The following is a 16,602-nucleotide window of genomic DNA, read 5'->3' as shown; positions in this document are numbered from 1 at the left end:
TCATCTTAAATGTGAATATCATAAGGTGTTAGCATAGTTTTTCTTGTACAGAAACAGTGGCTTTGGACTTTTACACCTGCTTTAATAATAACTTCAAAATTTTTTGAATACTTGGATTTAAAAATTGGAAATATTTTCTCTTAGATATATCTGTTGGCTTTTTGATATTCATAAATAAAATGTTAGGACGCTGTGTTTGAAGTGTTAACATACCTAACGTCATCTGAGGAGAACTGTTTCATTGTTCTTACCTTACATAGCGTGATACCATGAAAACACCTGTAACAGATCTTCTGTATGTAGTCATCTAAGTATACTTAGAAAATAAAGTAGCACATTGGGTTTGACCCTGAACCTCTGGGTATAGACAATTTAGGGTCCTAAACCCAGATGGTGTTTGCTTCGGACGGAAAGTGGGTCGGAGCAGCTTCAGTCTGTATAAGTGTTTTCCTTAGCATATTTTCATTTTATTATCCTAGCAGCCTGTTTCCTTAAAAAAATGGGGTGCGAGTGACAAGTTCTTTCCTACTCTGACTCCTTATCGTTTTTGTTCTTAGCAGGGAAAACTTCTCAATGCAGGAGTTGAAGTCAGAACTGTAGTGTTCTCACTGCATGCATTAGATTTCACTACATTATCTGTTAGATAATCTGTACTAACAATAGATTCAGAAAATCCATTCAAGAGCAGTTTTGCTTAAACTCCTGTTCACTAACAAGTCAGTGCTGAGTACTTCTGAATTTCTCTCAAGTAGCCCAAGGGAGTAAAAATAAGTATACATACTGCGTTTTCTATCATTATTATATTTTCTGTATAGCATGTGTGATAGAACAAAATGGCATCTGTGTCTGTAGCAGTGTTATTTTTATTGTCTTGTTGGGACAGGTTTTTAAAAATTTGTTCTAAAATCTTTCAGGTTTTTATATTCCTTCATTGTTTCTTTATTTCGAATACCTGGCACTATTTGACATTTATTTGCAACTTAATTCAGATTCATTTACATAAAACATGTAATCACCTTGAATTTCTGATTTGCAATTTCTTCTGTTCTCTGTAAACTCAGGAAGGAAATGTTTTGATACTTCACAGTTTGAAGTTGATACCGTTAATGGTTTTGTGCCCTCTGTCGGTTCTCTGGGACATTACAAGACATGTTTTGATCAGTAGGAGCTTAACTTTAAAATATTTCTGATTAATAATTTTTTGCATTGTAACTTATGACTAGGAAGCTTTTTGAAAATTGGCTCCAAAGGTCGGTTTCTTTAAAAGACATTTTATCTTCGTAGGTTTTGGTTTTTATCAATGTTAGACGTCTGTAATTTTGCCTGAATTTTAAGACATTTATACTCTTGATAAAATTAGTACAGTGTTTTCCTTGCTTGCCAAGAACTAGATAACCAAAGTGTGAAAGGCAGGTGTAGAGCCTCACTTACTAATGTGTCTGTCTTTATCGATAGTTACTAAAGAGCACATCTTTAGCGTTTCTCTTAATTAAGTCATGTTTAGGAACTTCGATTTAAAAATTCTAAGTTTTACAACTACATCATGATTGTCAACATTTAAAGAATATTTTAGTGGTAATGAATGTGTTTGATAATCAACCATTCACATTCAGTTTTATGTTGCAAATACATAATGCTTCTGATTATCTGATCATGGTGTTCTGAATACACTCAGAAATGGTAAGATATTTACATATGTCCCCAGGTATGTGTTTTATTCTAGTCTGGAGCAATAATTTGGTGGTTTGAAAATTCTTTTTTTTTTTTTTCTTTCTTTTGAAGGATTGCCTTGAAAAGTTCTGAACTCCTTTATATATATGGTGCTCTTGATTCACGAGTGAGAGCCTTGGTGTTCAGTATTCGATGTTGGGCTCGAGCACACTCATTAACGAGCAGTATTCCTGGTTCTTGGATTACAAATTTCTCTCTTACAATGATGGTCATCTTTTTTCTCCAGAGGAGATCACCCCCTATTCTTCCAACACTAGACTCCCTGAAAACCCTAGCTGGTAAGACTAGAAGCAATCTATTTTCTCTTTCTGATGTTTTAAATAATATAATTACCATGTGTTATCAAAGACATGTGTGTTTGTTTATTAGTCATATAATTTGTCTTCTGTATTTTTAAAACATTGTGAATCTAAAATTTAAGTGCTTTTTATTTTTTTAATGCCCACCAGGGGTCATGAGAGCAGAGCATTTGCAAAGCTGAGGTCTTTAGAGTTCTGCCTTACTTGTGTCAGTTGGCAAGGTTGTTTACAATTATCATGAGACAGTTGGAGCTTCTCTCTTAGTTGACCAAGCCTGGAATGACCTTGGGAAAAAAAAAAAAAAACCTATGCCAGATACAGCTTCTGAGTGGATCATAGTTCCAGGATGGCTTTCCAAATCTGAACTTCCAGATTTCTTTATTTCTTTATTTATTTATATATTAAATATATAGATGTATATAATTATATTTATATTTTATATATATAATATACATAATATATATATATTTTTGAGAGAGAGAGAGAGAGAGAGACAGAGCATGAGCAGGGGAGGGGCAGAGAGAGGGGGAGACACAGAATCTGAAGCAGGCTCCAGGCTCTGAGCCATCGGCACAGAGCCCGACGCAGGGCTGGAACTCACAAACTGTGAAAACATGACCCGAGCCGAAGTTGGACGCCTAAGTGACTGAGCCACCCAGGTGCCCCCAGATTTATTTTTAAAGAAGCTAAAAACTGTTCCATGATCTTTTAAAGATCCTAAATGTGGTTTTTAGTTAAAAGTTTACAAGCAGTCTTAGGTGGATTATTTTAAAATTATTATGTTATTTATGTCACAAATTATTTGACATTTTGGTAGACTGCCAGAAGAGATATTAAAGTATTAGAGTTCTAAATTCTAAACGGAAGGTTGGGCGCCTGGGTGGCTCAGTCGGTTAAGTGTCCTACTTCGGCTCAGGTCATGATCTTGCTGTTTGTGAGTTCGAGCCCCACGTCGGGCTCTGTGCTGACAGCTTGGAGCCTGGAGCTTACTTCTGATACTGTGTCTCCCCCTCTCTCTGCCTCTCTCATGCTCATGCTCTGTCTCTCTGTCTCTCAATAATAAATTAACATTAAAAAAAAGTAAAAATTCTAAAAGGAAGGTAAACAAGGGATACACTGAAAATGTATAGATGCTCTATCTTCTGCCCGTCCTGTGTATTGCTGCAGGATAATACTTCTAAAGTATATCCCTGCATCTTCCGTGTTTAAAATAACCTTAAAAGAGATTTTATTCCCTATGGAATAAACTTCAGTTTACTCAGCTTCGTATTTGAGATCTCCACTTATGGAGCGGAGCCGTCCCTGATTTCCCAGCCCCTTCTCTCATTCCTCCTCTTCATGTGCTCCCACATTCCACTCGCTATGGTGATGACTCCTTGCATTCTGTCTTAGCACTTTGGTTCATGCTGTTTGTTTTTCTGCCTGGATTGTGACTTCTCTAAATTCTCTCATCTATGCCACTTTCTCTTATCCAAATTAGAAGTAATTCCTTCCTGTGAACGCTGTTAAGTACTGCATGGCTTAAAGTTGAGCTTTAAAAAAGCTCAGTATGATGGGTTAATGGAAACTGGGAAGTTTTCAGAAGGTAGGGTAGTAGTCACATATCTCACTGTTGAGGTTGAAATAAATGGGCAGCATCCATGGCTGTGCTCATCTCATTGTTTGGTGTCATTCATTCACTAAATATTTATTGGTGACTTATTCTACATCAGGTGTTATTTTTTGGTGCAGTGACGATATGGACGTTGTTCTAAGGTAACTCAATCTGGTAGACGTAAGACATACGTACACACACGCATTAAATATTAAATGTGGGGAGATCCTCACCAGTAAGCAACCTGTAAATAGTGCTTCCTCTTTAACCTTTGCTGTGTGCATTGATGCTTAAAACTGCCCTCATAGAGACCATTTTGGGGAAAAAATCATGGAACTCTTGGAGTTCAGCAAATAAGGAAAGAGTAGAATCTGTAGAAAGCAGGAAGAACTAAGGCAAGTTTATGCTGGGAGCAAACTATCCCTCACATCTTGATGGCTCTAGTCCAGTCTTACTCGTACTGCTACTCTTCCCAGAGTTGGGCCCTTGACATTCCCTTCCTGGGAACATTTTACTGCCTTTTCTCCTCAGCCCCATTTGTTTCCCACCAATGTAGTTGTAACTAGCAGAGTGATATTCACAAATTCATCTCTGATTGTATTATTCTCTCTTGAAATCCTTCAGTAACTTTCTAAAAACTTTCTGCTAATTATTTTAGAAAAAGAATATGATCTATGGACACATTTACAGTATGTTGAGTTTTTATTTCAAATCTATTTTTTAAAACAGTTTAAATTTATTCACATCTAATGGCATCAAAACAGACAAAGCTGATTTTGGAATTGTTTAATTTTCTGTTTTAAAATACCACACTGGTGGTTTAAAATTTTTCTGTGTTAGCTTTTAAACACTAAGTTTGAATTTGTTGTTGCCGTTACTACTCTGAAATTGCCAATAAATGAAATGAATTGTCAATAAATGAAAAAGCAAATTTGACAGAATTATTGCTACTTTTTTATCTTTGGTTTTGAAGTTCTAATGATATCTTGAATTTGCTATCAAAGAATTTTTCATAAGTGAATGTATATTAAGGATGTGGTGAGTATTTTAAGAAGAAGTTATCAAAGTTTCTTCTTCTGTTCATTTAAGTATTTTTCAAATTCCATGTTTTTTTACCCTTCCTGATTTTAACCAGTGGTTCCACATTGATATGTATTCACCAGTCTCTGGCCAAGAATGAAAACAGTGTTAGACCATGAAATAATCAAAATCGTCTTGGGTATTCTATGATTGATTGGCTGAGTGAGTTAAGTCTTGTGTACAGTCATTTTGTTTCTTCTGAGTCGTGCCTCTCACTTGATATCCAAATAGAGGCTCTCAATTCGTATTTCTTAAAAAAGAAAAAATACGTTTGCTTGCCTGTTTGTTTATTAATAAAAGGTGCATAAATTTGTGGAACACCTATGAGCACTTCTAGGACTTGATAAACCACTGTTTGGAGCTTAGAATAAGCCCAAACATTGTAGAGTTGTATTTAGGGGTCTCTTTGATCGTCCTTTTCCTCCTCTCGTCTCACATTCACTTCTTTGTGCAAATCGGGAGCGGCAGCACTCTAAACTCCTCGCTGATCCTCAGATGTTTTGGTCTTTTTTACATCTCTGTCTTTGCCTGAAATCGCTTTCTCGCTACCTCCTCAGTTTATGTGGAGAACCGCCTCAAGATTAGGCCAGCGAAGAAAGAAGACAAACCGAGTCCCAGATCTGTCGTGTTAGGTCACCCCTGTCTGGCTCCCTCCCGCCTTCGTCGCAGGAGGTGGTGCTCGGGTGGCCTCCAAGTCCTTGGTGCACACCTGCTCCTTGACAGCTGTAACGTAGCCGATTTATCTACCCAAGGTGGCCAGGCCTTTCTAGGGCACGCAGTCTCTGATTCATTTCTGCATCTTCTGTTCCTGGCATAGGATTGGGTCCATAGTGGAAGTTCAGTAAATAGATTTCAGATGCTAGGTGAACATTATAAAATTGAAAACATTTTGTACTGAGCATGATGGCAACTTCCATGTTTTGGTTACTCTTGAATTTCTGTTTCTCTGTGTTTTTGTATAATCTCCACTTCTCCTCATCCCCCCCATGTCTCTTATCGTGCGTTCTCTCCTTTTTTGGTTTTACTGTCTTTATTTCTGTGCTTAGTGCTTCGTGTGGCATTTTCCTTTTATAAACAGTTGTTTGATTACAGTTTTTTGTTTAGGACTTCTTTCCTGTGATGAATTAAAGGTTTGAGGAAGAAATGACTGGGTACGGTATTGTTGGCAGTGTTGATGCAGAAACCCCCGAATGGAAGAAAGTTTTCATTGGTAGCTCTGTGACTGACTGCGTAACAATTTCTTGAGTGCTAACTCTGTGCCAGGCATTTAGCTAAAAAATCTTACACACCATCTCATTCAGTCCTCCCAACAAGTCTTATGAGGCAGAATTATATTTTCATTTTATAGGTGAAGAGACTGAGGCGTTGAGAGGTTTTCTAAATTTCTTAAGGTAACTGAAATATAATACTTACAGAAGTATGTGTGTGTACACACACACACACACACCAATTTTGACCAACTGAATACACCCAAGTGAACATCACTCAGACTGAATAAATACTGCAGAAGTACTGGTGTGTTCCCTCCAAGTCCCTACACATCCCCACACCCCTTCCCAACAATGGACTTGCTTTTACCTGTTTATGTCTCTTAGCTAAAGGGCATCATGTAGTGTGTATTGCTTTGTGTCTGGTTTCTTCCCGCTCAGCATTGTGTTGAGGAGATTCGTTCCTACTGTTGGTATATTTGTGGACCATTCATGCTCATTGCTGTACAGTATTCTTTTACGTGAAGATACCAAAAGATATTTTTAATTCTATTTTTGATGGGTATTTGAATAATTTGTAGTTTGGGACTATTACAAGTAATTGCTCATATCATTCTAGCGCATATCTTTTGGTGAGCATAGGTGCTCCTGTCTTTCAAGTATAAACTAGGAATAGAATTTCTGAGTCTTAGGATTTGGGTATACTCAGCTTTAATAGACACTGCCAAACAGTTCTCCAGAGTGTAAACTCCCACAGCCATTATGTACAGGTTCGAATTGGTCTCTGCCTTTGCCAACACGTGATACTATCTTGTTTTATGGTAGCTATTCCAAATGCACGTGTAGTGGCATCATGGTGTGTTTTGATTTTCTTTTCCCTAATGACATTGACCCCCTTTTCATACACATATATGTATCTGTCAGCTATTTGGGTATCTCTTGTGATGTTTCTTTCAGTCTTTTGCCTGTTTTTCTCTTGCACTTTCTCTCTTTTTATTTTAAAACATTTTTTTAAGTGTTTATTTTGAGAGAGAGAGAGAGAGAGAGAGAGAGTGAGAGAGAGAGCACGAGTAGGGGGAGGGGCAGAGAAAGAGGAGAGAGAGAATCCCAAGCAGGTTCCATGCCGTCAGCACAGAGCCCGATTCAGGGCTCATCAGTCCCAGGAACCCTGAGATTACGATCTGAGCTGAAATCAAGAGTAGGATGCTTAGCTGACCTAGCCACCCAGGCACCCCTATCTGTCCTTTTTATTTATTTAAAACATTTTTTTTTAATATTTATTTATTTTTGAGAGACAGAGCGTGAGTGGGGGAGGGGTAGAGAGAGAGGGAGACACAGAATCCGAAGCAGGCTCCAGGCTCTGAGCTGTCAGCACAGAGCCCAACACGGGGCGCTTGGACTCAACGAACTGTAAGATTATGACCTGAGCCACCCAGGCGTCCCACCTATCTGTCCTTTTTAAGGGATTCATTTGCAGGAATCCTTTATATGTTCTGCATACGAGTCCTTTGTCACATGTTATGGATACATGTGTATGTCTTTATGTGTCAAATAAATACATAACTGTGGTTCTCTTTTCACTGTCTTAATGATTGATGTTTGGTGAAAAGAACTATGATTTTTTTTTTTTTAATGTTTATTTATTTTTGAGAGAGCGAGAGAGCATGAGCAGAGAAGGGGCAAAGAGAGAAGGAGACACAAAATCTGAAGCAGGCTCCAGGCTCAAAGCTGTCAGCACAGAGTCCGACACAGGGCTCGAACTCACAAACTGTGAGATCATGACCTGATCCGAAGTCGGATGCCCAGCCGACTGAACCACCCAGGAGTCCCAAAAGGACTATGATTTTTAAAGTTCAGTTTTATCAAAGTTACAGATACACATAGTTGAATAGTTAAAGAGTAAAAGATTCTACAAATTTCATAACAATAACTTCCACTCTGAGCCTCTGCCTTCGAGTCATTTTGCCCTTTGTGGGCACCACTTTTAACTCTTAGATGATCTGTTTGCTGTTTTAAACCATATTCTCAAAATAAAATGCTTTAATTTCTTTATTTAGTTGGGGAGTATAATTGACCTATACAACATTATATTGGTTTTAGGTATACAGTGTGATGATTCAGTATTTGTATATATTGCAAAACAATGACCATGTTTCTTGAGTTTTAGTTTTAAGCATCATACATGACTTCCCTTTATGAAAAAAGAGGAATTATCTTCTTTCCCCCTGTAGCCCTCACCATACACCCCTCATATTCTGAATATGGCTGTAGCATAATTTTACTATGCACTTTTTTTTTAATGCTTGTTTATTTTTTTTGAGAGAAAGAATGTGAGGGACAGGCAGGGAGAGAGAGAGAGAGAGAGAGAGAGAAAGAGAGAGAATCCCAAGCAGGCTCCATGCTGTCAGCACAGAGCCCAAAGCAGGGCTTAATCTCACACTGCAAGATCATGACCTGAACTGAAATCAAGAGTTGGATGCTTAACTAACTGAACCACCCAGGCCCCCCTGCTTTGCATTCTATATATTATGACTGTTAAATGCTATTCCTGTTTAATCCATGGAGTAAACTAAAATTAATTTCCTTTCCTACCCAACTTTTTCTGTTGTTTGGGGTTTATAGTTTGCTTAGTTTTTTATGTGCTTAACATTACTTGAATCTCCAACTTGCTACCGGTTGTCTAAATCTTTTCGCAGAATAGTCAGAATCATCAATTATTCTGTGAATTAAGTCTTTCTTATGTAGCCTCTTTTGTTTCTAAGTAGCTTTTTTCATTTCATTTCATTTTTTAAGTTTCGTGTCCTCTTAGAGGCCTTCTTCAGGTGTCTGATAATCTTTGATGTTCTGCTCATGTTTGAGTTGGAAACTAAAAAGTTAATTTGATTCTCTGAGCTTAGGTGGGGCTTGTTGACTCTGAGCTTCATTGTAGGGCAGTGTAGCTGGACTGTTGAATTGGTGGGCACTTTTTATGTCACTTTCCCCAGGTCATTCCTCTTGAGCTATTCAGATTCCCCAGAAATGACTTAAAAAAAAATTTTTTTTTTGCTTTGTTTTTGTTTTGGTCTGGAACAGAAGACCCAGTTACTAGCATGCTGTAACTTTGATATTTACTGTGCTTTTCTTCTTGCTTTTAGAACAATTTTCCCAACCACAGCCATGTCTTGTAGCTCCGTGTGTAGGTACCCTCTCTTTTACCCTCTCCAAGTACTCCAAAGTACTCTAAAGGTTTTCTGTCAAGGAAGAAGAGATCTGGGGGAGTCTAACTGCTTCTTTAACCAGGAAGCTTTCAGTCATGGTGCTTCCAGTTAGACCTGGTGTTTCTATTTCCTGAGTTGTTGGGAGAGAGCTCTGCCTTGTAGATCTAGTTTTTTCTTTGCTTTTTTTTTTTTTTTTTTTAAGTTTATTTATTTTCAGACAGAGAGAGTGGGGAAGGGACAGAGAGAGAGAGAGAGAGAGAGAGAGAGAGAGAGAATCCTAAGCAGGCTGTGCACTGTCAGCACAGAGCCTGACAGGAGGCTTGATCCCACAAACCATGAGATCATGACCTGAACTGAAATCAGGAGTCAGACGCTTAACGGACTGAGCCACCCAAGGCGTCCCTTTTTTTGGCTTTCTTTACTAGTAGTTTAGGATTTAGTCTTTTCAGAGTTCCTAAGTCTTTGCTACTTGTCCATCTGTTCTTCCACTGAAAAATTTTTGGTTATTTCTTCTGTCCTCGGTCTTCAAGATTTTATGTCATTTTACTGTCAGTTCATGGGTGTTTTGGGAGGGGGTGAAGATAGATGCTTGTGTTCGTTTCATCATGTTCACCCCATAGCATGTGCTCATAACTGGCATATGGGCTCCCTCCGAGGGAGGCTGAGTGTCACTGGAGCATATGGCATGGTGGGAGGAGCAGGTAGAACTTCACCTGTCTGTTGATTAGCATAAGTGATTAATAGGGAACAGTCTATATTATAGATGTACGTATGTGAAGAACAGTGTCTAAGTATGAGTCGCATTCTGGAGTTGAGTGAGCTACAAGACAATCAGTAAAGCTACTTTGAAACACGGATATAACCAAAACACTTACACTCTTCTCAAGGTTACATCCAGGTACTTGAGAGGCAGTTGCTTGGATGTGCATTCTCAAAAAGGGTTCTGGCTGGGTGGGTTAGAAGGAAGCAAACTGCCAGTGTGTCTAATGTCTAAGTGTATAGGACTCCCTGCCCCGTATTCAGCAGCCTGCGTTAATTAGTACAGCAGGGATCACCTTTTTGCTTATCCCATTTAATTACTACTGACCTCTGGGAGGTTTGGACCTGTTAATAGTTATAATAGAAGCTGAATATAGTTATACGATTTTTAGGTATTCAAGTTTTGCTCCAGCTCCTCGTAAAAAACCAGGAAATCATAAAAGATTTGTTATCGAAGGAAAAAAAATAGTAAGCCTTCATATGAACTTTATGCCTATTATGTCCCTAATATTCGTGCCTCTCAACTTCAGGTTACTTATTAGAAATGCATGTAGCTGGCACAATGTAGATTTTGCTCATTTGACCAGAAAGATTAACATAAACAATCACACAGCCCGTAGACAGGATTATCTGTACTGCAGCCCCTGGGTAAGTGCCAGTAGTGATCTCTGTGACTAATTATGAGTTACTATAGTGTGGATATTAGTACCCTGAAAAAATGTGGGTAAGTTTATCGATCTGGCTGTGGCTGCGAGAACATTATTCAGTGAATTTCATTCGTCATGTGTACTCTGCTGAAAGAGTAATTGACGTACCAATCCGTGAGGCTCTAAGGTTTCCCAAGGAAGCCAGAAAATCAAATTTAGTAAATGCATAACCTTACTTTTTCATAGTTTTTAAGTTCACTTAAGGTGAAGTTGAAGGAATGTGTCATCAAGCTCCTAATATGAGTTAAGTTGCTTATTACATGGCTATTTTCCTTACAACTGAGAGAGTTTGTATTTACTTATTAATTTTTGCCAGTGTTTCATATAATACTTTTAAGAAAAAAGTGCCACCGGTTTACACTAATAGTGATAGGGCTTCCTGTGTCAGAATAGGTTGAGAATAATTTTTTCCTTTTTTTTAATGTTTATTTTTGAGAGCCAGAGTGCATAAGTGGGGGAAGGGCTGAGAGAAGGAGACAGAGGCTCTGAAGCGGGCTCTGCACTGACAACAGAGAGCGCGATGTGGGGCTCGAACTTGCAACCCGTGAGGTCATGATCTAAGTTGAAGTCGGATGCTTAACTGAATGAGCCACCCAGGCACCCTGAGAATCATTTTTCTAAGGCAGCACTATCCAATAGAACTTTCTATGATGCTAGAAGTGTTCTGTATCCATGTTGTACATAGGGTAGGTGCTGGTCACTTGTGGCTCTTAGGCCTTTGGAATATGGTTAGTGTGGTCCAGGGACTGAGTATTTTATTTTAATAGCCACCCGTGGCTGGTGACTGTTATATTGGACTGCGTAGATGTTGTCTGGGTGTTACAGTAAACAATGGGGGACAGACAAAGGAGGGGAGAGCCTTGGCCGCCAGGCTGCTAGGTTTGAATGCCTTAGGGATTTTGAAAAAACAAAGATGGTCCTATCTTAAATCAGAAGATACTTTTTTTTCCTTCAAGTTTTAATGCTTTCTGTTAAAAAACCCTTTTAGTGAAGAGCAGTGGTCACAGAGACAGCTTAGCCCTAGAAATATTTTGACATGGAGCTCATTTTGCTATGGTAGGAATGCTTTAATTGGACATATATTCCTGAGAAACTAAAAGAACATCGACATATGTGACTGGCACTCTTGTCACAAGAAATATAACCTATTGATAGTATAAAAGAATAAAACATGTGTCTGGGTCCCATAAAAAACCTAAGTGTAACTGTGTACAAGTTCTTCAGGGTACTATAAATTATTAAAATTAACATGTTAGGATCTAGAATAATTTTTGAGAAATTACATTCATAACCCAGGTCTACCCAAAAAATGCCAACACCACACACACACAAAAAGACAAAAATTTGAAGGACCCTTATTTATCTCTTTCTAATTTCTGTATTTAATCCCCCTGCTGGGGATCATAGGCATTCATTGATCATTCACATTACTGGTTATGTGCCTGCTGTATGCTAGACACTTGTTGTAGCTGGACTAGGTGTGGGGAGGGGGAATAATGAATAGAACCATGATATTTGTCATCCCAGAGTGGGGTAGGGGAGTGGAAAGTGTACCTGCAGTCACAGTGCAGTCAGACAAGTGCTCATGGGGCACAGGACAAGGACGGCCCACTTGGAATTAGGAAATGCTTTCAGACGAGGCGGCTGTTAATTAGATTTTTGAAGAGTGGGCATTTGCCTGCTGATTGTACAGTGGAATGTAGATTAGAATGGCTGAGGGATTTCATGGTGGCTGTATATTTATCATGAGGGAAGGGATTACTTCTGAAGGTACAAATACTATTAGAAAAGGTGAATGCTAACGTCCAGTATGCCATTTACTATGTGGTGGTTCTGGTTGCTAGATCACTGCATTTTAGAACTTGCCAGAGGTTGTTCAAAACTCTCAGAGCATTCAGTTTGTGTCACCGATGAATTGTTGAAAATAATATGCATGAAAGGGTGGTAAGGACGGAAATGGAGAGGAGATTAAATATTATTGATAAAAAAATAGAGCCAAGATTAGAGTTGGTGAAAGATGGGAACTGTCTGCATTTTCATGTATAACTGGGAAGCTGTTTCCTGAAAAGATAGATTAAGAGTCATTGGGTTGTTGATAGACAGTTCTAGTGTGATAAAAAAAAAAAAAAATGTAATGCTAATTTTGTTGTACTATAATTAGTCTCAAATCTTTTTTTAATGGAGTTTTAAGACCTATTAACTGTAAACATACATAGCATTGACTAATGATAGGACACATTGATCTGTAACTTTGATTTAGTTAATTCTGAATTTCTCTTCTGAAGTAGGCCAATATGTTTGAAATAGAGTGTGAAATATTTTCCATTTCTGTTTATTTAAGATGCAGAAGATAAATGTGTAATAGAAGGCCACAACTGTACCTTTGTTCGTGACTTGAATAAAATTAAACCTTCGGGAAACACAGAAACACTAGGTAGGTGTTTTCTTTCTCTGTTTGTGGTTTTTTTGAATTGAAATAGACCTTCCTCTTATTCTCCTTGTTTTATTTTCTTGCAGAATTACTACTGAAAGAATTTTTTGAATATTTTGGAAATTTCGCTTTCAATAAAAATTCCATAAATATCCGACAGGTAAATAATATTTTAATATTTGGTGATTCAGTATCTGGTCTTCTGCTGTACTAATACTGAATTAGTTTAGTTTACAAAGTACTCTAATGTGTTACTGTATTTCAACTCTGCAGTAATAGATACTAATAAGGAAATTGAAGCCTGTAGGAGCTGCCTAACTTGAGTAAGATCAGTCACCTAATTATTTGGAAGAGCAAAAGCCAGCTCTTTCAGCATCTAATACTACATCCTTCAAAATACAGAATATATTCTAAAAATGTTTCTGGAAAACATAATTTTATATACAGTTCTTTTTTTTTTTTTTTTTTTTTTTCCTGAGAGAGAGAGCAAGCACAAGCAGGGGAGGGGCAGAGAGCAGGAGAGACAGAATCTCAAGGAGGCTCCACACAATCAACGCAGAGCCCGAGGTGGGGCTCGAACTCCAGAACTGTGCGCGGTCATAACCTGAACCAAGATCGAGAGTCTGACTGAGCCACCCAGCACCCCTATAGTTTTTTTGTTTTTTTTTTAATTTTTATTTGAGAGAGAGAGAACGAGAACAAGTCGGGGAGGGGCAGAGCGAGAAGGAGAGAGAACCTTAAGCAGGCTCCAGACTCAGCTCAGAATCCGATATGCAGCTTGATCCCAGGATCCTGGGATCATGACCTGAGCAGAAATTGAGAGTCAGACCCTCAACCAACCGAGCCACCCAGGTGCCCTTATACAGTTCTTTCTAAACTGCTTTTGTGTTCGTGGAAGAAGTAGGATACACAGCCATGGAGGTTTTAGTGATTCTGTCAGTTTGAGCCCTATGTTTAGGGAAATGAATTTATGATTTTGGTTCATCTGAGTAGCTGGAATGATAGACATTTTTCTAAAACAAGAAAATCTAGAGCAGAACCCTAGGCAAAATTTGTTCATGGTGCGGGATACTTGAGGTAGCTCTCTGGGTTTGTGTTTAGCATTTGGGTACTTAATTATAACCATTGTAAGACTGGCTACATAAAACACATCCTCAGGTATTTTTTTCTGTTGTTTCTTTAGCTCGCCTTTGTTCGTTCTCGCCTAACTCTTATCCTGCTCATGGAGATTTTGTTTAACAGCAACAAAAAAAGTGTGGGGAAGGGCAGGGGAGGGGACACAGAGCTCTGAAATGCAAGCTAATATGGAGTTAGATTCCATATGAGAAAAAGGTCGCTGATCATACGAAGTTCTTTATCCTTTTTGCACTTTACCCCCAGGGCTCAAAGATGATGGATAGGCAGGACCACTGCTGGCTAGGGCATGAGAGAAGTTAGGGAATCACTAGGTGCTGCTCACATTGGGGAATCTTGGCCATTTGCTTTGTAATAGTTGAGTAATACACGTGATAGCCTTTGAAAGAGGAAAAGATTGTAGAGACTACTTGCATCTGCTGGTCGTGTGATCACAGCTGTAGCATTTCTTTTACTTCTGTGAGATGTTGTCGTACCTGTTAGAGCCTCACGGAATAGAAGTTGGATCTTTAGGAATATAATAAGAAACTTCCAGTGTTTTAAAATGAATAATGAATAATCCTTTGTTCCTTCTCTTCCTTTCTGATTTTATACTTGGGAAACATTAATTACCGTATTTAAGGATTCCAATTTTGTGTGCTTCTATTATGTTTTTAGCAAGTCTTAAAAGTGAGTGTCTTCATCTTATTTTCTGCTATTTTTCTTTGTCGTTTTTTTTACCCTTCCTAGCTTTATCCTGTTAGGTAAAAATTATGTAATTTTAAGAATACTTCTATTGGTTGACTTAGTTGAGGTGCCTCTCATCTGAGCATCATCATCCATAGCTCATAAACCTAATTTATTTTTCTCTAAAGAATAATCACAGAACTACAGTGGTAAAAAAAAATCAGAAGTACATGTTCACATGACATGCACACATACCTGGTTCCCTTAGGAAAGAAATCCTTTACTCTGTAAAGTTCGTGCTGGGATTTTACATGTTTTTTAACATTTTATTAAAACAAATGGTTGTTCTGTCTGAGCTTTTCGTGTATTTATGCATTTCTCTTCCTCATAACAATCTATAGGGAAGGGAACAAAACAAACCTGAATCTTCTCCGTTGCACATTCAGAATCCTTTTGAAACTTCTCTCAACATCAGCAAAAATGTAAATCAAAGCCAGCTACAAAAATTTGTTGAACTGGCCAGAGAAAGTGCCTGGATTTTAAATCAGGAAGATAAAGATCGGCCTTCCTCATCGAGGAGTCAGCCCTGGGGGCTGGCGGCCCTGCTGTTGCCGTCTGTCGTGAACAGCGCGTCTCTCGCCAAGAGGGTAAGGAAGAAGCCCGCAAGTGAAAGAATTAAAAGCCTGCTGGAATCCATAAAAAGTAGCGGTCCAGAAAATGCCACCAGCACCAACGGGAAAAGAACAGTTAGTACTCAGGCATGATGGCTCCTCCTCCAAGAAGTGGTTTTCCCCGGTAACATGCTCCTTGGACTACCTGGAACCACTTTCCCCTGATCTTCTCATGGGGCCCCTTTCCGGTCTGAAGTTCTGGGATGGTTTCAGTCTGATAAGCCTCCTTTCCACCGGCACTTTGAGCTGTCAGCCACGAGGAACAGGTGGAAGGAGATCGGAATGTTCTTTAAATAAACTGTACGAAGAAAGCAGTAAAAATCCGGTTTCAGATCAAACCATTGTTGATCTCTACATCCGTCTCTGGGTGGAAATCATTTAAAAGGACTTCTAGATATGTACGTTATGTAGTCAGTGGATACAATAAAACTTCCGAATTTGCTAGTACTCTTTAGTATGTATTTTTTATTTTTTATTCTTCAAGCAAAGTACTGTACTCTTATTCACATATACATTAAAACAGGTCGGTAGTGATTTCCAAAAATGGTCATGTTTTTAAGATATGAATGCAGACACTTCATTCACTGCATTCGAGCTATTCCAAGCCAGATCTGTAAACATATCGGTACATTGTATTTTAAAATATTAGTCACTTTTGTTTTCAAAAATAAAACCCTGTTTCTACTATATATTTCCAATATTCTTTGACTTTTGAAACCTCCTTTCTTCCTGTTCGAAATAGAGACATATTGAAATAGAACTTCCATGACATTTCCTGTGGAATAATTTTCAGTTTTAGAAGCAAATAGTGCGGTGCTAGAAAACAGGGGACTGGAGCCAGCCTGGCTTCCTGGTAGACTGCTCAGCCTGTCCGGGGCCCCGTTGTTTCATCTGTCATGGGGGGGATGACAGTAGTGCCTACTTCACACATTGTTTTGAGTGAAGTACGTAGGAAAGTGCTAGGTCAAGAGCCTGGCACATCATACCTGTCACTTTTCTTTAGCTGTTACTTTTTCATGTTTGCGATGTGTAATTCTTGCTATTCAGAAATCAGATTTACAGTTTGTGGTGCTTTTCAAAATGGTTGCCCATCTAAATTTTAGGTCAGAAACTCTAACCTGTTTG

The 16,602-nt window shown here is 38.5% G+C and overlaps 1 protein-coding gene across 1 annotated transcript in view; it reads left to right on the top strand.

Moving 5' to 3' along the window:
* MTPAP (mitochondrial poly(A) polymerase) overlaps window positions 1–16,166 on the top strand; it is a 32,028-nt gene extending 15,862 nt beyond the window's left edge. The window contains exons 6-9 of the mRNA XM_058681581.1: window positions 1,783–2,009; window positions 12,917–13,009; window positions 13,093–13,166; window positions 15,208–16,166. Of these exons, the coding sequence (XP_058537564.1) occupies window positions 1,783–2,009; window positions 12,917–13,009; window positions 13,093–13,166; window positions 15,208–15,570 (757 nt within the window). The 3' untranslated portion in view covers window positions 15,571–16,166. The remainder of the gene's footprint in view (window positions 1–1,782; window positions 2,010–12,916; window positions 13,010–13,092; window positions 13,167–15,207) is intronic.
* Window positions 16,167–16,602: the final 436 nt, after the last annotated feature.

This window comes from Neofelis nebulosa, chromosome 8 (assembly GCF_028018385.1).
Source record: "Neofelis nebulosa isolate mNeoNeb1 chromosome 8, mNeoNeb1.pri, whole genome shotgun sequence".
Lineage (NCBI taxonomy): Eukaryota > Metazoa > Chordata > Mammalia > Carnivora > Felidae > Neofelis > Neofelis nebulosa.
Note: the sequence above shows the minus strand (reverse complement) of the source record. Positions and strands in the feature narration are given on the sequence as shown.